This window comes from Struthio camelus, chromosome 3, assembly GCF_040807025.1.
Source record: "Struthio camelus isolate bStrCam1 chromosome 3, bStrCam1.hap1, whole genome shotgun sequence".
NCBI classification, from domain to species: domain Eukaryota; kingdom Metazoa; phylum Chordata; class Aves; order Struthioniformes; family Struthionidae; genus Struthio; species Struthio camelus.
The window spans coordinates 85,574,908-85,597,318 of NC_090944.1; the positions used below are offsets into that span (position 1 = coordinate 85,574,908).

The 22,411-nt window shown below is 42.3% G+C and overlaps 1 protein-coding gene across 6 annotated transcripts in view; it reads right to left on the reverse strand.

The window, feature by feature from the left end:
- Positions 1 to 1,067: 1,067 nt before the first annotated feature.
- AGPAT4 (1-acylglycerol-3-phosphate O-acyltransferase 4) overlaps positions 1,068 to 22,411 on the reverse strand; it is a 90,623-nt gene continuing 69,279 nt past the window's right edge. For all 6 annotated transcript variants that reach the window (XM_068938906.1, XM_068938902.1, XM_068938907.1 and 3 more), the window contains 4 exons: positions 21,563 to 21,665; positions 19,290 to 19,365; positions 13,488 to 13,686; positions 1,068 to 3,905 (listed from right to left, as the gene is read on the reverse strand). In XM_068938906.1, the coding sequence (XP_068795007.1) occupies positions 3,814 to 3,905; positions 13,488 to 13,686; positions 19,290 to 19,365; positions 21,563 to 21,665 (470 nt within the window). In that variant the 3' untranslated portion in view covers positions 1,068 to 3,813. The remainder of the gene's footprint in view (positions 3,906 to 13,487; positions 13,687 to 19,289; positions 19,366 to 21,562; positions 21,666 to 22,411) is intronic.

Genomic DNA, 22,411 nt, shown 5'->3' on the forward strand with positions numbered 1-22,411 from the left:
GGTTCAGCAAGATGATGTGTAAGAAAAGTCTACACTGCACAGGCACTAACAGAATTCAGGTTCTCTCCCCACCCCACCCTGAGGAAATAAGGTCATGTGCAATTCCTTATCCTGCTTATTCTATAAGGGATAGCATTAAGGTCTGAAATAACTTTCTTCCTAGACTAGATTACTACAACCAGGAATGGTTGAGAACAGAATCAGTGAAGCCTATTCTTGTGTTCTGCTGGGCGCAAAAAACCCCACAAACTTACTTACTTGTTTATAAACTTTTATAAAACCACTGTCTGATCCTGAACTTTGATTGTTCAATGATGTCGTTTCATCCTCTTAAAAATGGGAGAGAGGGTAGAAGTGGGAAGGAGACAGTTATAAGAAAGTCTGCAGTGTTTGATCTGTTTAGGTATATTCATTTTGTTTGTCTCTCCTTACTATAAACAGGTAATAACTTTTTATAAGCATTAGGAGTGCAAGTTTATATATTCCTATTACCATCATTTCAGACCTTAACATTGATTGATAACTTATAAAGCAGAAAACTTACTTTTAATATTTGGCTTTATTCTAAAGTTTTGTCTCCTTTTAATCCACAAATCTTTCTTTAGTTTGTTACTGCTAAGGGGTAGCTTTTGGCAGCTTAGTAGCACTCGAGAAGGTATCATGAAATCTGGCATTTAAATCTAGAAATGGACAAGCCTCACTGTGCAGTTCATTAACTTCATGCGTCTGGGCTTTCAAAAATATTATGCTGACTTTAAAAAAAGAAATCCCCTCTGTTCCCTACTTTCAGTAACGATGGGAGGGTTTGTCACCCTAAGCAACCCTCTACTCAAAGTGCCTGAGGTAAAAGGCTCTGTGGCCTGTTCTAGTCTTCACTTCTTGGTGCATCAGGAATATCTGAGCTTTTTGTCTCCTCGTTATCTTTAGGTTTCCCTGTCTAAAATGGATTGTGTCCATATAGGCAAAAAGGAACTGAATACAGCTTTTAGGAGTTATCAGAAGAAAGGTAAGGATTGAAATGTTACTAGTTCATTGCTGCTGACCAAAAGAAAACTTGCTCACTGCACTTCAACTTCTTATATTTTTATTTTCTTATAAACCAACATAAGACTACTTTTGTTAAGGCAGTTGTAGAACATACAGTTGCTTGTGGTGGTGGAAAGGGGCAAACACTGATGCCTAATGATGTAGTTGTCATTCTTTTAATACAGTGAACTGGACTAGTTTAACTTTGGCAAGTACCGTTAAGCTGCTTTTTCCCAGTGATTGCTGGAAGGGCCCAGTGGTACAGTCCTTGTGCACTGGGCCTTCTAGAAGTGTCTAAGAGGAAGGATCCAGGCCTGGCATGTCTAGCCTTAGGCCTGTTCTAAGGGTTGGTCCCAGGGAAACAAATACAAAATATTCTATACGCTCATTCAAAAAGTATTTACATGTTTGGTACTTTTGTCTTGGAGAGGTGGTACTGCACGCAGCTAGAGCGGAAATGACCAAGATGATTCACAAAGAATGTTCAACGTCTTCCTAGCAGCATGTTAAATCGGTGGTTCTTTAGAAAGGCAATAAGCTGAACTCTGTCATGACAAGAGTATGTATTTGCTGTTCAGAACTACTCTCACCTGCACGCAGAGTTCATTCCATCACCATGACAAAAGCTGCTGAGTAAAATGCTAGCTTGAAGAGATCTTTCCCCTGCTGCAACCCTTTTCACTGTCGTCATATCTGGCTCATTAGCATACTTACTGTATTACCTAGCCCTTCAGATGCTACTACATGTTTGTATACTCTGTTTTCTGTTAGATTGTTTTAGCCTACAGAGGTGCATGGTTGCCCTTCAGCACAGAAGGGTGTGCACTTTATTAACAGCATAGCTTAATAAGCATGACAGTATCCTTCAGTCTCAATTTTCCAACATATGAAATGTAGACTGAAGCCTGTCTTTATGTTCGTGACATTGTATAACCTGTTCCAGAAAGTTTCACATCATAGGGAATGCATGTGTACACAAAAACAAAACAAAAAACTAGTCCCTTGAAATCCCTAAGGCCTAGTTCCTTCCTTCATACTGTACATTTTACCAACTGCTTCCACTGTCAAAAAGCTTTACCGCCTGCCCCATGCTGAAAGCATTACTTTACCTGCTTTTTAGGTGCTATGTATTAAAATGATCTGATATACTGAACAGCAAATGCATATTTCATGTTATGATTTATTTTGTTGTATGAGCCTTCTTTCTTCTTGCTTCAGTTTTACTAGAGCAAAAGAGAAATGGTCTTTACCCTAGCTGCTAAAATTCAGACTGCTTGCTTTCTTTTCTAAAGCAACATAAGCTGTGCATCCCTAGGCTATCATGGTGCAATGAAAATGTAACATCAGTGGAAGCGTTAAGAAAAATGCCCCACTCACTGCTCAGTATCACTATCTTTAGATAAAAAAAAGTTTAGATTTCCATTACTGTTCATAGTTGGAGTCTCCCCCTCACCCACCTTTATCCATTTTTTTTTTTAAAAAAAAAAAAAAACAAGCTCTTTGCACTAACTTTCTTACATATCCTTGACATTAGAAGCTTATCAACAGAGGAGAATGCCCAGGAATCAATACTAGGAATGCGACATCAACAAAGTAAAGTTTTTCCAAGGGACCTGATAACTATTTTTACTTACTACAGAAGGGTGTCAAATGCAGAGAATCGTTAAGAAAAAAAAAAAACCCAAGTGATACCACACTGCCCTAGGTTTCTCTCCCAATTCCCCTCTTTTCTCCAAAATAAAAACAAGAAATTAGTTAAGTATTACCTCAAATCAAATGTTATGAGGCTCCATGTAAAACCAATTTATCAGAAAAGAGAGGAAAGCAGATTAATTGGGATTACAACAGTGTAAAGTGGAGGGAAATAACTTTTAATGCAGACTTTGCATTACTTTGCATTTACTTTGTTACAGCATACCCACTTGTTTTTTGTTTCCACCGTTGTTAGAAAGGCCTAGTGTTTGAAGTTGAAAGTGGTTATTACCTCAGTTTTTCCAAACTCTAAACAGTTTATTCTTAGAAGAATTACAGGTTTCAGGTATCCCACTGGTGTATCGCCTGGGGAAAGATGTGGCAGTGGCTAACTTGAGCTCTGTTCGGGCCTCAAAGCCAAATTACACTCCAGGTTTTGCTACTGCAAGGTTCTGATCTAACACAACAAGGCCCTTATCCAGAGTCTGACTGAAGTTTTAAAAAGGGCCACTGTGGTGCATACTGTGGGAATAAATTCTGTGTGCAGAAAAACTCTACTGTAATCCTGCTACTTCAGTAGAGTTGCTTCAGTCCAACACTGGTATAATGAAGCAGAGCATTTTACTGTATTTAAACATTGACAGATTATGGTGGTTAAACTGTTAATGCATGATCTAGACAAATATCAATTTTAGTCTTCTTGTAACATTCTTCTGACATTTATCCTTTCCTTAGAGCACATTAAGATAAAGCCTGCACCTCAGCAACCACTGGTTAGTTTCCAGGTGGGGGTCTCTCATCATATAAGTGCACTGGATTTTTCTTCTTCTTCAAAACATAAGATACTTTATACGAAAACAAACCAACCAAACAAATGCAAACCTGTTGTGAAGAGTATATGAAGGAGTGTGCCTCTTTCAAGTGTGGAATCCAGCCCAACCCCAAGAGAAAAATAACAGGAGCACAAATTCAGATATGCCTGGCAGTTGCTCATCCTACCCTTCCTCTGATCTCACTTGAAGGACCGTGATATGCACTTAAGAGTTTTCAGAAGTTGCATTTCTTCCCTTTGGGTTGAAGCAGTCTCTGAAGATACTACTTTTGTTTCTGTTTGTTGTCACTGTTGCCATAGGTGGAGCCCTTGTTAATTTCTGTAACGCCTATCATCCATCTGACGCCAACAGAAGCTGCAAAATAATTTAAAAAGTAAAGTTGAAAGCCTGCTTGCAGCTAGAGAGATTGAAGGTCCGCACAAATACAGCATTTTTGAAAGAGACACTGACAGCATTCCTTACCTTATAATAGTATAGCATTGTACTTTCCCTTTGGTAAAAGGTACCCTCCTCAACTATCAAATAAATTACCCACAGTATTTCATGAAGGAAGAACCTGTCTATGTGGCCTCAAGTCTAGATACACCCTCTCCCGTCTAGATACACCCTCTCCCATCAGCAGGGTGCAGGGTTGCACGGAGAGGCCCTGTTGAATCTTAGGCAAAGGTGGCTTTGAAACGTGGATGCTTTCACTGGCTGGTTTTTCTGGCCTCTGAGGAGCTAAAGTGACAAAATGTACTAATACCTTCACTTGCAGTGTGTGACAGGTGAATGAAATTCTGCCTAATTTCAGCAACTGAAGTGCCTGGAAGAGTACCAGCAAGTGCAAGGGCAACTTCATATCTTGATCAACAAAAATGTAAGTTGTAGCATTTCTTAACTATAGCTCACACAAGCAATTATAAAGGGCCAAATTAATTTAAAAGATTTTTATAGCTGATTTAACACGAGTAATGGTTCACTATGCAAGAGGATTATTTTGTTATTTATTTCCAGTGCCTGGAGTGACTGACTGAGGAGCACAGGTTTAAGTTAAATGCAACTTAACCTAAGCCCCTCCTTTTCTTTAAAGGGGCTCAGCTGCCCAAAGACTATCATTCCCCAAACCTCTCCTCAGCTACTGTACATGTCCAGAACTGCTACCCTTCTTTCAGGCCTACACCCACATGGGATTCACAAACACCTCCCTATGGTCAGAATTCTCCTTAAAAAAAAAAAAAAAAACAAAAAAAAAAACACCCCCAAAAAACAAAAAACCCACCACCCACCCCCACACCCTGCACCAACAAAAAAACCCTCCCAAAATTCTGGTTATTTGCTGGCTGAAGGTGAAAACAATTAGCATGCGGTAACCTGCACATTAGATTATCGTGTTCCATTTTCACAAAATCAGGGTGCTGCGAGGTGCTCTCAACCTTGCATTCCCATCAGTATTTACTGCCACAAGCCAGCCCTGAACACCCCCCTCACCAGCCAAAGGCCCCGCTATTTATGGCAGCAGTCCAAGCCTCAGATCAACAATAAAATCTCAAGGCTGCTCTCCCCTATCGGACATCATCTGCAAACAGCAGGGCTGACAGGAGCAAATATCAGGACTAGCTAGCAGAGGAAAGAGAAGAGGGCTGTCAGCTGGCAACCAGCACTTCCCTGGGCTCTTACCACGTGCTTACTTGTGATAATGCAAGTCAGGTTACAGCTGGACATCAGCCATGCAAAAACACCGCTTTTTAAAAAAGCTACTCCTCTCTTGTGCCTCAAGCAGCCTGTTCTGAAGTGGAGCAGAGACTATGGAGTAAGTTGTACAACTGCAAGTGACAAAATGTGAAAGAGCTAAATATATTATTTCAATACCAAGACAGGCTTCGGAGAAAAGCCAGACGAAGCTATTTTGGCCAAATCCTAAATATTTAAAACAAAAGGATGGAGAAAATGTTGGGAAACCACTTGTGAGCCACTGTTAGATAAGCACTCACGGAATAAATGGGAAAAACAAGCTATAGGCTTTTATAACTAACCTTATTAACAAGAAAAAGAAGTGTTGCATATTAAAAAAAAAAATTCCATATGCCACAGATACATCAAATAGGGATGAGGACAGAAAGTCAAAGTTACCTACTTTGGTTAATTACATTGTAAAATTTACCTGATTTGTTTAAAGGTAAAGCAAGAGGATGCTGTGACACGAGCAGGAACAGCAGTTGCAATTCCCAAGTTGTATCCCACGATGGTGTCCAACTCAGCTGCTAACCAAGTTCCCCTTGCCAAAAGGTGAGGAATGAGCTCAGCATTTGCCTATTACTCCTCCCACTGCAAGCCTGTGAACAGTTAACATTTACCTGGCTGATGCCTAGCGGGTTCAAAACATCGGTATGGAAAATGTTCTGCTTTCCTTGGATGAAAGGCACCAAGCACTTTATTCTTTCAAAATATCATCACTTGAAAACAAACCAATCAACTAGACTTGTGTTTTCTAGTATGACACTGAACTAGGTGAACTAGGTGACTTTTTAGAAGTACGAGTGGTAATTGGGTATCAGAGACAGGTTGCACAAATGGCACACAACGATGACTGAACAGACAGCGGTGTGATGGTGGACTGGGGCTGCCCATGGGCTTCCTGGCTGCTCACACGCTAGGAAAACACGGCCCTCTCGCTGCCAAATATCTGTACAGCACATACAGCACAGAAACAGAGATGCCTCCCGGAACGTTCATCGTAGCTTACAAACCACAGCTAGTCCCCCGAACGGAAACGCGCACAAAACCGGGACAAGGGAAGGATTTTCACTCAGGCGAACGAAAAACAGAAAACATCTCTAGCATTTAAATGGCCATGAGCTAGGGAAGACAAGGGGAGAATCCAACATGTAGCTTGCAGTCTGGGATCATGACACTAATAGCAAGCATGAAATCATTAAGTCTTTAACCAAAGGGATAGAAATAGCATCTGGAGATGGACACAGGGCATAAATCAGAGCAACTGTTACAGCCACCACACAGCACATTAGGGCCTTCGTGCAGTGCCAGGAATGCAGCTGCCTGGACACCAAAAAATACCTAGTTCAACAGTTCAGCTTTTTTCCTTCTTTTCCTCCTCCACTCTCTGCCAGAACCGCCCACTCTCCTCCTCCCTCATTTTGCCCCGCAGTCCTCCGTACCCTGGGGGAAGGCAGGATGTGAGGAGAAGGGACCCTGCATTTTTGCAGAGCTCGTGAAAGCAGAGCAGGGATAAGTGCTGGGCTGCCTCAGCAGCTTCCCCCTGCACTGTCTGCCTTCTCTTCTCTGTGTCCTCTCAACATCTCCCCTGGAGCTGAACTCCCTCCCAACTCTCTCCTTAATTCTCAGCAGCTTCCTGGGAACATTTCAGTGCCCTCCCCCATGAATACATCCCCAGTCTAACTTGAGAGCTGCTTACCTAATTATGGAGAAACTCAGAGTGATGGGCCCAAAGCTGGGGGAAAGGATCACACTTCAGGAAGAGACTAAAAGCACAGCTGTGGCTCAGGAATACCCAATTCCAAGCACCAGGTTATAGAGATGAGCACCACTGAGCTACCTGAGATACAAGAAAGAGCAGGCAAGGAACTGCTCTTCATACACAGGCTGGTTGCGTGCTAGGACTTCCCCTTCAATCCCAAAAGGGCCTGATTTCCATACCCTGTTTAGCCCCACCTCCCTGACTAAAGGGATAGGAGACCAGAGCTCCTGCCAATTTTATCTAAAATGGCCACCTCTTTGCTCCCTCTGCAACTTCTATATTTTTCACCCCAAAAATGTGAAGATAACATTCTCAAAGGGCTCTGAGTACACAAAGCCTGGCCATTCCACACGATGAATGTTGTTGTGCAAGTCCAAGTTTGGAAACAAAGGCTTTTCTGCAATTTTTTTTTTTTTTTAATATCCTTTCCAACATTGCAGGATGATCTCACATTTGTGTTAAATTACTCCTTGCAGAGGGAATGCTGTAGACAACATATGCCAAACCAAGCAGCTACAATAGCTCCAAAATGGTTTTGGAACTAGAAAGAGCACCAGAGATTGAGAACAGAAAAATCCCAGAACAATTAGGGAAAAACCTCTTCTGTAGCATGGCAACTATCAGTGCTACACTCCCCATACAAGAGTTTGTTGTTACAGCATGCACGGAGACACGCCAAAAAGGCTCTTCAGCCAAATCAAAATCGCAACCAAAGGGAAAGACTGAAAGGGAGTCAGTTTCTGTTTGGTTCTCTTTGAACAGGCAACGCTGAAGATTGCTTTCTTACTGTTGTGCTACATTCGGAGGGAGGAGGAGGGGGTAAAAATGGCATGTCATTACAGTGCCACACGCCTGCAAACAGTTCATTCCCTGGTGCATTCCCCACTGATGCAGTCCTGCTTAAGGGTTTGTTTAAAATACAACTGCAGTAGTAAGAACTCATTGTGTCACTACAAGGATGGGGAGAAAGAGAAATCGGGAAGGAATTGTAGCTTTCTAACTGGATGGGCTGGGGGAATTTAGGCCCCCCTCAGAACAGTGGAAGAGAGCAGCTGTCAACTGAGGGGTCCCCACACTGCTCCATGCCCAATGACAGAAGGTAACTGAGCTCCGCCAGCCCTCTGTCCCTCATTACCAACAGCCAGCAAACATATGAGATTGCTAAGGACTGCTCTGCCCGCCGGACTGCTGGGGGTTGAAGGAAGGTTGTTATTCTTAACAATTTGAAAGCTAACACAAATTGACAGAGCCAATAATGGACTCTGTTTCTTTAACCTTTTTAGCTCCAAGACGACCACCACACACACATCCCTCGGTATAAACCTTAGTTCAGAGCAGAAGATTTCAATCTCTTCTCTCACATCTCAGGATTTGCTCTCATCCATTTCCTGGGGTTTGTACCACACAGCAATTGCTACAAGCAGCACAGAAGTCAGAGGTATTGAAATTTCCCATATATAGTCTGCAGTACACCTAAGTTTTTGTAGGTTATACATGGAAAGGAAACATTTGTACAACTATGGCTTATACTAATAGCATGGATTTCCATTTAGCTCTTATCTTAACTACTATATAGGAGAAGAAGCAAGCAACAATAACAAAAACAACAAGAAAAAAAAAAAGCACAGATTGTCTGGCAGCTCCACCACTATCAATGCAGGCAGAAATCTGCACGATTTATGTCCTCTTGCTGTCGTAAACTTACGGCAACACTGCTAGCTCATGCTCTCCTCACCTTCCCCTCATCTCATCCTACACGCACCAACAGCCTCACTGCCCAGAGCACATCACGCTCTAACCCTTTGGTCCACATTCTGCACTTGGATATTGTCAAGTCACCAAAAACTCAGCCCTGTTCGTAACTGATGAGGAGAAAACGGGTTTCCTAAGGGCACTGTCCGCATACTGTATAGCGGACATACAACAACAGCTCCTGCAGATTCAAAGCTAGTTCATTATTACTCATGCTTGTTTCAAATGTCATTTGCAGGCAAGAGAGGTATTTCACCTACTATGCTGGACCCATGCCATAAGACCCCAGTGCATTATGCTTTTAGCATTAGACATGTAAGAGCTATTTCCCCATTTGAAAGCAAAGAGAAACCCTTTAATCTTTTGCGTATGGAGCCAAAGTTCCCCTTTAAATTGCTGTTGACAGCTCTGTAATAAAGTACTTCAAGTGCATGAAGGTTGCCCTCTTCAACACAAGTTACCAAAACATGAAAGGCAACCTAACGCTGGATTCTTTGGAGCCAAACCAGATTAGCGAAGTAGGAGTGGAAGGAAAAAAAGCTGCTGTCAAATACAACTACTGACATTTGACAGACTCACTCAGGGCTTTAACACAGAAATATCAGCTCCAACTTCTAAAGAGCAATTGTGAGTGAAGCACACAAATTTCTTGCCATTTGTCCTATGAAACTAAAGCCAATTTTCAAAAGGGGCTTTTGTCCCCCAATTCCTTGAGTATTTATCCTCTGGAGCAGGGACTGCCTTGCGGTTCAAACACTATCACAAAGGGCTCCTGGTCCCAGACCAGGAGTCAGATATTAGGACAATGCAATGATTATTATGAGTACAAATAGCCAAATTGCTGCACAACAAAGCAAGAGGGGATGGCTCAGCATTCTCAGTATAAAGAGGAGACATCCTCCTTTATTTAGATCTGAAAGTGTTTGAGCTGAACCAGCAGAGCTAAATATATGCCACTTATTCATTCCTTGGATCTGAAAAGTTGGGTTCTGAGGTACTACAGCACTTTCGCTCCATTTTGACTACGATGGGGCCTTTCTCGTACGGTTCTTTCCATCTGAGCCAGTTACTCAGATGCCAGTAATGGCCTTACTAGAGAGCACAATTAGCAGAGACTGTCCAGAAGAGAAACTACATTCTGAAGACAAACCAGGGTATCGGGTGAACGGACTTCTCGGGCCCATCACTCTTTCCTATCACAGAATGCTTATGCTCATCTTGTGCTCTCTCTGCACCTACACTAACGCAGCACCAGGCACTGAAGTCTGCCCTTCGAACAATGAAGTCAACCTAAAATGGGCTGTTATGGAAAGCAGTAAGCTTCCCAGTTTTGGGGTATCAAGTGAGCAGTCCAACCGCGATATATAAAAAAAAGTGTCCCAAAGGCTACCTCTGCTTCTTCAGTTAATAAACAGAAGAAAAGTCTCCTAGGACCAATGTGAAAAGATGGTTTCATCTTCAGATCACAATGGTAAATCACTTAGTCTGGCTTATATAAAAAGCTTCCTTTTACATTGTTAACTCAGCCGGTTCCAGATCACAGCTGACACTGGAAAAGATGGCAAATGTAGTCCTGGCTGCTTTGCTACACACCGGATCAGCCAAGCAGACAGTTCCAGTTGACACCAAGAGTCATGAGTCTCAAAGTACATTTGTGTTCCTCTACTATCACCTCTTAGCCACAGGAAGTCCTTTCTGAGACCATGCCTAAAGCCAGAAATAGAACTGTGCAGTAGTACTGGTTGTTCCTCTGTCAGGAGACAGCTGCATCACATTCAGGACACTTACGACAGCGAGACCCCTCCAGGTAAAGGGCACAGTTTGGGGAGAACTACCCTGCTACAGAAACTGGGCTCTTGGCTACAAAAGTCCACGCGACAGCTTGGGCTGATGTTTCAAGGCTTCCACAGAGCCCGACCAAATATTCCCAACTAGGAACAAAATTACCTTTAAAGGGAAATAGTAAAACAGATAACGACTAGAATGTACTAAGGAAACCATCGCCCTTTCAGCGTGCAATGACACATCCACTTTTAACTGACCAGGATGAACCAGCTCTGCTCTCTCTTTGTTTTTACTGAAGGCTGAGCTGCCTTCCGCTCTGATGGATTCTCTACCCTCCACAGCCTCGCAGAGGCTGCTGTCTGATGATAATCAACAACAGCATCTTTCTTTTTTGCCAGGTCATCAGCAAGAGGGGGCCAGCTGAGCCTAATCAGGCGATATCCACTGCTACAGGCAACGCAGTACCTTCTGCCACCCTGCAAATCCCAGCACTTACAAGCACTTTGCGTTCAGTCACGCCTGGTACTCAGAGGAAACACAGAGCTGTTGCCAAGCACGGGGCTTTCAAATCCCTGCAGGGGATTGCATCCTGCAGCATCCCACAAAAGCGGCTGATAGGTACAGGGCAGCAATGTGCCTCACACAGCGGGCTGTTAATCTCCCCATTCCTAATGCACTCCTCAGCTGTGCTCTTGCAGCCTGGGAGCTCATGCGTTCACTCTGGCAGCAGACTGCTGCTGTAGGTTGTTGTTAGCTCCAGCACTACAAATAACCTAAGAAGTTGTCCTTTGGACTATCACTGCTTTCAAAAGAGGACTCGCATCAGTCTGCTTATTAATTTGGCCTTGTGAGTGGAAGCAGAAAAAAATCTAAGCAAGGAATAAGAGAGCAAGAAAGCAAAAGGCTTTTTGCTCTCCATTCTTAGTAGCATCATAATTTTTTTTACTAGTTCTTTCTCTCCCTTCCTATTAGAGAGAAGACATGACAATAGTGGTAAAGGCCTCTTAACAGTAAGATAGTATGGGTCTTGGGGATCACTACACTAAATTAACAAGGGCTAAATCGAGAACCATCACATATGCCACAATGCCAAGCATTAAAACATCTGGCCCTAAGGGTAAAATCCAGAACCCTGAATTATGCAATGAGGGTCCCTGCAGAAGGTACACAGAGCATGAGGCAACTCAGTACGGCATCAAACAACCAGGCCACTGAGTGAGGAAGCTGAAATTAGGAGGGAAATGCTGAAGGATGAAGAATCTCAAGATTTTGCCACAGCTGAGATTCAGTGCCCCATTAGACCCTGGGTCCAGAGACCAGTCCCAAATGTGATTGCTCTCATGTTTCTTCCAAAGGCAGAATAAATACCCTCTCAAGTGTGATAGCCCAGAAGGTAGCATTTACCATGCTTTTATCATACCTCATCCCTTCCACTACTGTATACCACTTTTGGGCTAGAGCATCCTCAGCACAGGACGGGCCCAGCTTGGCCTTTTTCTGCAGCCTAAGAGGATTTGAATCCAAGATCCCCCCATCCTTGAGGATGGCACCCTAACCATGATGCTTACTCTACTCCACATCCCCCTAGTGTCAGGCCAGAGAAGAGAAGGGACACTTCTCATGACTCCCAGCACCCAGATAGAAAGAGAGGCTTCTAAGCTGTAGTCACTGCTCCAAGAACTTCTTACACATTTTACCTGAAACACTTCCAGGTAAAAAGTATCAGCACTTTTTCCAGGTGGGGACAAGAGTACAGGATCTACCCTTCCTTCTGCTCCCTAGTCTGCTTACGTGAATGCACCAGCTGTGATCTTAAAAAGTTACCCTTGCTTGTACTCTCCTTCTCTGGCCCAAAGCATCGTGAAGCAGATCACTTGCATGAAAAAAAATTCAAACTCTTCTACCTCTTCTGATTATCTTTGTAAGAAGCTTCCCCAGTAGGCTAAACAGAGCTTGATTTGGTGGGTACCTTTTGAAAGAGTATTGTGTGCCTAACCCCTCATCACAGAGGGGCAAACAGTCATTAGTTGATTCATCATGATCAGATTAGGATGGCACCTGATCAAGAGTCAGGCTTTTTGAGAATGCACAGAAGTAAAATGTTAGGAACAATTTCCTAGGCAGAGAATAAAGAAACTCTTAGAGGCAGTTTGGAGGCAAAAATAGCTCAGTGTTTTCCTGACTGCTATTTTGAACATGGGACTTAACCTATCTCAAATATTGCTGCATCTAAATTCCCTCAAAACCAGGATTGTGAAGTTTTGTTTCTTCTTCTTTTCTAAAGGATGTTTGTAATATACTCAGATGTTAAGGTAATGGGGCCATCAACATTTGTGGCAGTGCAGCCATATCAAATACTTATTCTGTTAAGGTATGGTTTATTGCGAAAGGGAACTTACTCTGCAAACAACACTCAATACACCAAAAAGTGTACACATTGTGTACACTAGTGTCTAGTCTGCCAAACTGACCTGGCTCCTCCTTCCACGAAGGAGACTGAATGAGATTTTCCCTCCTTTTTCGTGGCCTGGCTCCTTTTTTTGTTTGTCTTCCTCCTCTTAAATAACATTCTGTTTTAACCACACACCACGACAGTTCAGAACTACCACAGGAACTGCAGAAACCACCAGTGGCAGTCTTTGTCCTACGCTACATAGAGAGTCAGCCTACATGGCCACAACAGGCTGTCCTGGCCTTAAATCCTAAGTTTATGGATTTCCAATGGGTGACACGCCAGACTACGGTTAGATGAAAGAATTCTCAACAGAATAAATTAGCCGCGAGCATCTCTTCTAGGCATTCAGAGCGCAACACAGCACAAGGTTGTGCCCTACACAAGAACAGAAAGCTTCTTAGTAGGCCTCTAAATCAGGTCTGACAGTAACCCCTGCAAGTAATCTTTCCATCTGAGAACAACTTACCCATTACGATGACAAATACAAAACTAGCCAGTGTTAGTGATGACCCACTGTTGACCATGTTGATGAGCAGCTTGAATAAAGGGTATAGCAGCAATAAGGCCCAGAAAAGCCAGTTCAAAAGCGTCCATGGTCGTCGGGGAGGAACTATAGGGACTGCAGGGTAGGTTCCTGTTCTGTAGTACTCTTCCTGGAACGCATCCTGGTAGGACAAAGGAGAGCAACAATTAAATCTCCATCTGCCAATACAGCTAGTCATTCCTGAGTTTGATGTCTCTCTGGCCACACACTTATAACCCTGGGGGAAGATCAAAGACCAAGTCATGGCTGAAAATCTTGTACTTTTAAGTTAACGAGCCCGTACTCAGGAAAGAACTTACACGGATGCGCCCATCCTGTCTTTCTCCTACATACAGGAGCCTGAAAATGGCAGGCCTAGAAAGCGTAACTAGCTCACTAAAACAAAAAGAATGGGGAAGAGAACATGCTCCTGCACCTCCTGCAAGAGCCACAACTGCTGAACAAATAGTGCTGGTAGGCCAGAAAAGTGTTGGGGCTACATCTTCAGCACTAAATCCTCTCCTCCCTAATATTTTCTCCAATGGTTATTGCTCTAAACATCCGCAGTCGGGACAGAAAAGGGAAGCAGACACTATCATGCCCCATACTCAAAAGAACACTGTTCCCTCCTCTTCCTTTTCTTTGTCCCATAGATGTAGTTTTGTTCATCTTGCTCCTATGTACCCTTTGAAAGAAAGTTTTGGGTGTTTAACCTCTCTACAGACAGTTGAGCATGCAAACAGTTTAAAGAGTGTCTCAGTGCTTTTGACTAAAGAATTCTCTGTTTTAATACAAGAGGAGAGTAGTGGGATGAGATTGTGGGGTTTTTTTTTTGTTTTTTGTTTTTTTTAAGGCTTAGAAGGCTTAGCATTTAGTACCTTCCTCTAAAGCCTATATGGGTGAATGGCATGGCCTTTACCAATGTGATCAGCTCACGATAAAGTTGGTGGAAAAAACAACTATTCCTTATGGTTCAAAAAACTAAAGATTTGTATTAATCACATAAATAAAACTGGTTAATTAATGAAGTCAGAATTAGCCTGGCATGAAAAGAAACCTCAGTTTAGTCAGAATGAAGTGCTAAATTTCTCTCTTGAAGAGGATGCTTCATGAGAGTCTCCAAAATCTGCCAAAGCCAGGGTTGTCCTAAGCAACCACAAGATTATTTTTACTATGCTAGGATTTGATATTTACTTACACTCCAGCTGACACAGACAATTCTTTAATTATTTAATGGCAATTTGAGCAATTACAGCCTGCTACCATTTTATCCAATTCAAAGGGAACATTTAGCTTTTAAGAGATTACACGGTAATTAGAGTGTTCCACTCTTTATTGAGATTAGAAAAATTATGACTGTCTTGCGCTCGTGGACTAGACTGTACTGGGATCATTAGGGCCAATTAATTAGCTGTCTTTGACAAATTACACAGCGCATGTATTTTTCTTTACAGTGCCTGGAAGAGTCTGGTTTAGGACTGGGTCTAACATAGAGCTACTAGTCATTAGTAAATTGAACTCTACTATACAGGACTAGGTTTATAAATATCAGTAATACCCAGATAAAATTAAGGGTTTCTGACTATTATTGCTATCACCATTACAGGGCCTATCACTACAGGTTAGCAAGACATGCTTAAAGCAAGCACGTATTCCCTTCTGTTGGTTTTCCTCAGCATTAGGGGCAGCAAAACTGTAGGAAAGGTCTCAGCAAGAGGTCTGAGACAGACAAAAGAACTATACAGTGGACAGAAGGATATAGCTGTCTTCACCTCCACCCCAAGTTTTACACCACAGCAGGGAATGGCTCCTCAATTCACTTCAATTCCTTGCCCTTAAAAGTGCTCATATTCCCCACAGAAGAGGTTTATGGGTTGATCTGCCCTCTGTGCTTTTGTGAGGGTGCCTGTGGTACCCAAGAATAGCTCAAGTTAGCATCTGAACCCATGATGCACCTCAATAACTGCCCCCCCATCCCTGTCCCCAAATTCCCTTTCGTTCCTGCTGCACACAGAGCTTCTTTTCAGCTTGCAATAAATCTCACCCACCTAAGTATTATTTTCAGACTTGGGAACATGCTTTCCCCCAGCGCTTCTACTAAATTTGTTTTACTTCAGACAGCGGGGTAGTGAAGAGATGGGGAGAAACCAGGGGATGCTTGTCATCTTGCGAGAGGCTAACTCGATTCTTCATCTTTGCTCCACCAGGGAGGTCTGACTACTGCCCTTTCATGAAGAAGTTCACACAGAAGGAGTATCCAAAAATACCTTCCCTGTTCCCAGACACTAAAGTTCTGTAGACTTTCCCTTTTCAGCTGTGCTTTGCCAATTCCCTAGGGCAATTTGCCATACATTTTCATGCTGTGTTTTCCATGCTTCTCTCGCAAGTGAGAAGAGTTAGAAACTTACTTTTCTTTTTAATGGAAATTAAGATTCTCAAGCAGCACTTCTATTCCAGGAGCTGAGGCTGTAAGGAGGTGAAAAAAAAAAAAAAAATCTATGCAAGGGCTGGCAGAGTTGTGACTGTTATGCAATAACCCTTCAGACTGGGCACTAGTGTATTAAAGTCCCTGCTAAGGTCAAGGAGAGTCTTTCAAGAAACGGCAAGAGAAAAAAAAAAAAAAGGGCACTCCAGGTTACACCTCTGCCATCATCTGGCCTTAACCAATATAGTACTGGCTATTTGCAGGAAGACAAAATTCACCCCACGTGAGAAAGAAGTGTAAGGACATGATGCTTAATGCGAGCTGGGGTCAAGAAGGAGAAGCGTTTGGTTTCTAAGAGCACAGTGCCATTGCTCCTCTGGAAAGGCCTCGCTCATTATGTTTCTAGCAGTGGGTAAACCAGGAAATGCAGCGGTAAGGAGCAAGAACGTAAACGTGCCAGATTGATTCCCAGAAAGCAGTATCTCATTTTGAGGAATATAACTGAGACCTGGCAATGAGGTAACGAGACAGTAAAAACTTTTCTCAAAGCCTCTGACCTCCTTATTAACAACAGAAAAGGTCACATCCCTTGATGCTTACTAACAACTGATTGCATCAATCATTCAAGTAGTTTTTTGTCCCTGATCACCATGACTGCACAGCACTCCAGCCTGGATCTCTACACCTGTAGCAGGCACCTACTACTAAATTATGCTATTAAAGCATAATTCGGCACTGCCCAGTGGATAAGGGAAGGATGGAGGGGCTTTACTATTAACTTAATATGTTTCACACACTCCCCCACTGAAATGCTAGAAGCAAAACAGAGACTGCCATGCTTTGAGGAGAGCAGGGCCAAAGGATCGTAGCACCCTTACGGACTGAATCTTTCACGTTTAAGCCAGAGCAGTTTGACTGACAGCTTGCAGAATAACGCTGCTTCTTCCTAACTCCTTTTCTACCACAGCCTTGCACTGGGACTTGTGAAAAACAGACAGAGCAGGGATTAGTGATAGCTCTTGGAGCCTCCCAGCTGAGCAGTGCCTCTGAGTGCACCTGCATGCAGAGAGGAGGTTTGTGGGGCCAAGCTCTGCCATGCAACTCTGCAAAGAGCACAGACTTCCTCCACGAAGGCATCCCAGAGCTGGCAGCCAGGGCACAGCAGGGAAAAGCTCAAACCACCCTGAATTAACTAACAGTTGCTGCGTGCTGTAACGCTCAAGAAGATGTTATAAAAACCACTGAGAATAAGCAACAGCACATACAACCATGATGCAGGATACAACAGGGAACCTGCTTTTCAGTAGCCTGCATACCTTCCTTGTCTAATATTAAAGCAGAAAGAGTGCTACAATCAAATTAGGCAAAGCCGAGGATGAGTGCATATATTGCAATGAATTACTGCTCTTTGAAAACAGATTTTTTACATTTTATCATATAAATATTTACCAACTCTGAAGACATTAATCTGAAACAGAATTCATTTTTGGAAGCAGCACTCGGGTGGCGGTGCTGCTTGTTATCCCATCTAAAAGCCAAAGACCTTTTTAAAGAAGCATGTCAAAAAGGTGAAAATGAATTGTGTTTTTCTTCTCCTGTGGGCTTTATCTCATAGCTCTTAACAAGTTGTCCCTTGTTCCCCAGTATAAGCAAACAATCTGTATTCTCCTAAACAGTCTGATTTTACAGAGACATGGGCTTGTGTAAATAAGGAATAACTGCAGTGAAATAACAGAGATTCACTGATTTAAAACAGCTGAAGGAAGAGGAACATGCCATATTCAAAAAACAAAACAAAACAAAAAGCTTTTAAAGGAAAGGAAAACTGAACACACATTCCTTTCTGCTATATTTAAAAGGGAAGCTACAGACTTAACCAACCAGCAAACTAAGTTGTTATGAAGAGGAAAGTAGGATGGATGTACACACTGCTTGTACTGGAAATAACTGAGCGATTGCCAAATAAAAAACAGAAAACTTGAAGTGAAATAATGCAAAGGATGCAATGGGAGATTCAGGAAAACCATCATCACACTCATTCAGTTTATGTTCTTGTCTTGCAAACGTCTAAATGTTATCTTAGGAACACGAAACAGGGTTGGAAACAAAGTCATAGTAGTAGGAAGTGGACTGTTGTAGTGTTCAACTAAAGGACCATTTGCATTTATATTCCTGAAGAGAAAGCAAAGGCCAGTACGTAACATAACGTCTTTCTGCAAAAACGTGCTAGATGTAGCGTCTGAATTAGATGTTAGCGGCACAACTTAGAAAAAAGGGAGACTCGACTGCAAGCCAGTTGATCTGCAACTGAAGTCTCAAAACGTATTTATTTTGCACATTCCTACCCGCAAGCTGCTTACAGAGGCCAGGAATTACACAAAAAAACAGTCATGATCCGAAGCTGAGTAAGAGACTAGAAAACAGTCAATTCAGAAATGTTAACGTGGTGTTCCAGATTGAGTACAACAAATCACAGCAAAATTTCACTGCCATAGCAAGAGGAAAACAGAGCTTAGCTACAGCGTACCATTTTTAAACCATCAGCAGCACCATATTCCAATCCGAATAGATAACTTGGACCAGTTTATCCCAGCAAATCAAGCAGCCCGGCCCTTGTGCCTTGCACACTGTAACTCCCACTGAATGAAATAGGAGTGTTGTGCATATTTAAAGAGCACATCCCCCAGTCACTATCTCCCATGTTCATAAATACAAGAAACTCAGGAAACACATTCTGATAATATGAAGGATGCACATGACATGAGAAAAAGAAGAAAAAACCGAAAAAGCACACAGTCATTATTATTCTGTCCTTATCCTATGCAATTAGGGATCTTAAATGCACACCCTCTGTGCACACAACACGTAAGCAAATTATCAGACTGTCCAGTTAATATTAGTTACTTGCCTTGGTAATAAAAATAAATAAATAAAACTCAACCAGTTAAAATGAGAGACAAATCAGTTCTAATACATTAAGGCTAAATATACCTCATTTAGCCCAAGACTTACTCCTTGATTTAGGATCTACCTTTAAAGGAAAAGAAATCTTTCTACCAATCAGGAGGTAGTTGCATTTTTTATATCACTATGCAACTCTCTAAAAAGGGAAAAACTATTCTCTCACTGAGGCTGAGTTAAGTTCTCTTTCTGTTACTTTGCTTCTAGAGAAACAGAGCACCTATCCTAAGCACATACAAAAGACACCCCCAAAACCTCCAAAGCACTACCACACACGATGCATACTGCTCAGATCCACTACCAGTAGAGATGACAGAACACTGGTGGCTCATCAGTGATTTCTAGACAAAGAAACCAACCTTTTCTTGATATAGCTTGTGGAGCCAGTTAGAACATTCCTGCTCATCTTGTGGGACTTCCTCTAATGGAATCCGCCTGCAAATGGTCAACAAGAATATTAAATTGAAGAATATTAAATCGTTCAATTATGCTGAACACCACTTATATTTTATACATTGATTATTACACAGGAGACTAATTACATTTTTCCACTTTTTTTGTGGTAAATCCCAGACCAGCAAAGTAGAGTTTCAGTTTATAGAGCCACCTTCAGTTTTCAGATGTATCTGAAAGTAGACATGCACTTTATCTGAGCCTACTAGAGCCACTTTCTAGTTAAAGGTCTGCAATTCTCTGTTTTCTAAACAAAGCAATGCATTTCCTACCTCACCAACAGAGCTCAAGGTTGTGTTTAATCTGTTAGGCCTTTTAGAGAAAAAGCAAGCAAATTTTTCTCCTTATAATTAGGGTAAAGCATGTTTAGTATTTCTTGAATATCATTTCTAATTCTTTACGTTTGCTTATATACAGGCTCGGTTGGATAATTTCTAGAAAAAAAGGCTTTGGGGAAAAAAAACAGTTTTGAAAACACTGATTTTCATCAAATTCCCATTTGGGTAAAGAGCCACGTGACATAGAAGATTCTCCTTGCCCTCTTCATTTAGGAATGCCAACAACAATGTCTAATAATTTTTTGCATCTTTTAATATAAATTATATTTTAACTAATATCCACTGATAGCAGCATTGAATTAACTTCCTTCAAAGGGGATAGCATTTTTTTTTTTTTTTTTTAAGCAATGAGGACATGCCTGTTTACACTGTAATAAAACTGGTGTGACACTATTGTCTTGTTCCTTTGCTCAAGACAGTCGTAAGAAGAGAAACATTGCAAATCAAGGCAATTTAAGCAGAGATAAACAAGGCCATCCAAATTTTACAAGCTTCTGTCATGCACAACACCTACAGCACTGTAAGCAAACATGGAAGATTTTGATGAACATCTGTGTTGGCCCTAAATCAATGCCCAAAACAAGTTTTGCCCAAAAGTTTACTTGGACTGGAAGAGCTTCACAGCAAGCTCAAAAGGACAGAAGGGACAACAGTTACGCAGAGCCCTGAAAAGCAACTTTCCTGCTCAGCTAGATTGACTTGGAGCAGACCACGAGGGTTAAAAAGAGAAAAAGAAAGATGCATACGTCTACACTATTGGAAGAGTGGCCCACACAAGTAGGTAGGGCCAGCTGGTCCCGCAACAACACTAACTGGCCAGGCCACACAGCCACCAAACACAACGCCGCTAGACTACACTGCCCGCAACAGCCGAGTGGGTAGGCAAACTTGGATAGCATCTAGGTGGAATCAAGAGACAAACTCTCCTATTATACTTGGGCAAAAAATGTACGGAAGAAAATATTTTTTAAAACAGGCAGAAAGGGGGAGGTGAGAAGAAAAGGTCACCCTGCTCCATTTCACACTGGTATCCATGAGAAAGCAATTGGACCAGCAAACTGCCACTTTAGTGGGTTGCGATGCCTTCCTGGATCACTTCTAGGGTCACACTGAGGCTCCCATGCTTCAACTCTAAACTATCACATACCTCAAGTACCCACAGCCCAGTGCTGCTCCTAGAACCTGCCCTGGGAGTGCAGCCCTCAAAGTCTGCCTATCCTAAGATGATGGGAAGCCATTGGGATGTTCATCATCCCATGATGTCGTATAGAGACATCAGTGATACCGAATCTAGGCAACTGTTTTTTTCATTAAATTACTTTTTCATTAAACAGCCCCTCCTATGGAGGGGGTAGGGAAGGGCAGTCGAATACAACAGCTGCACCAGACTGAATGTGGTTTCTTCCAGTGTAACAAGAGACGGGAATATTCTCAAGCCTGGCTTCTGCTTGGGTGAGAACCATTATACCAGAGACAGGAATCAAGGAACCTGTCTGAACACTTTAGTAGTAGGATTTTGGCCGCAGAAGCCAAGTGAGTGAAAAGAGGCCCCACTGTTGCTGCTGAGCTGACAGACAAAAATATAAATCAATGAAAATTAACAAACAAAAGAGCTTGTAGAGTTCTGTGGCGTTCCCATGTACTATTTATAGTTACAGAATCTTACCCTTCACAGAAAACCCTCCCCACCCCAAAGGAATTTTTATCTGGACTGCTGTGAAGCCAAGCTGGTGCAGGTTTGTCACCCAGGACCTGCTTGAAAACGTTTCCTTACTTGTGCAAGCGTGACTGCAAGTACACAATCCGATATGCCGAAAAGGAACTAAACACAGATTACTTACCTTACATATAAATCTGCATGGTATTTCTTTCCATTTAGAACTCCCAGTAATGTTGGATTCTCATTATTTCTAAAATTGAGGGTCGAATCATAGACTGCCGAAACTGCAAGAAGAAAAACGGGATATGTGATTACCATTCTAAAAGCAGTATTTTAACATTATTACGGTCCTTTCGGTGAATGCAACTAAAAGTAAAATGAGTCTTTGCTAAAACACCAAAGGAATAGAATGGAAAGTAAGTCTGTCTCTCTCAGACAAGGAGCATATTTAAATATGAATTCATCAGCAATAGCGCCATACTTTCAGCTGTCACCACGGTAGGGATGACAATGGGACATTCAACAAGCAGGCTGCAAGAAGCCAAATATCCAGTGACCCTTTCAGGGACTACACCAGCAGAATTAAAAAGTTTGTTCTCCATCTTTTTCTCCTTCCCCCATCAGGTGCAGGATGCTGGCGGTAGGGAATACATAGTTGAAGTGACTGCCAGTTAAGTGACAATCCAGAGAATACCCTGGAAGGTGAATGACTGAAAAACTATTAGCTTGCTCAACTCACTGTGATGGGACAAAGGCCAAAGCCCCCAGAAGAAACGAGCAAATAAGCAGGCAGAGAAACACTTACAAAAACAATGAACAATACTTACAGTTTGATTAGGGACGGGTAAAGTTTGTGAGCTACATCCTACAGCAAGAGGGTTTAATGCAACTATGAATTGCTGAGGTTCAACCCCCTCTATGCATGTTATTGGATAACTGATGCAGTTGCTACAGGGCAAAGAGAAACAGGATAACAGACCGTGACCTGTGCAAGATGGCTACTGCTATGAAGATACCCAACCACAGTGAG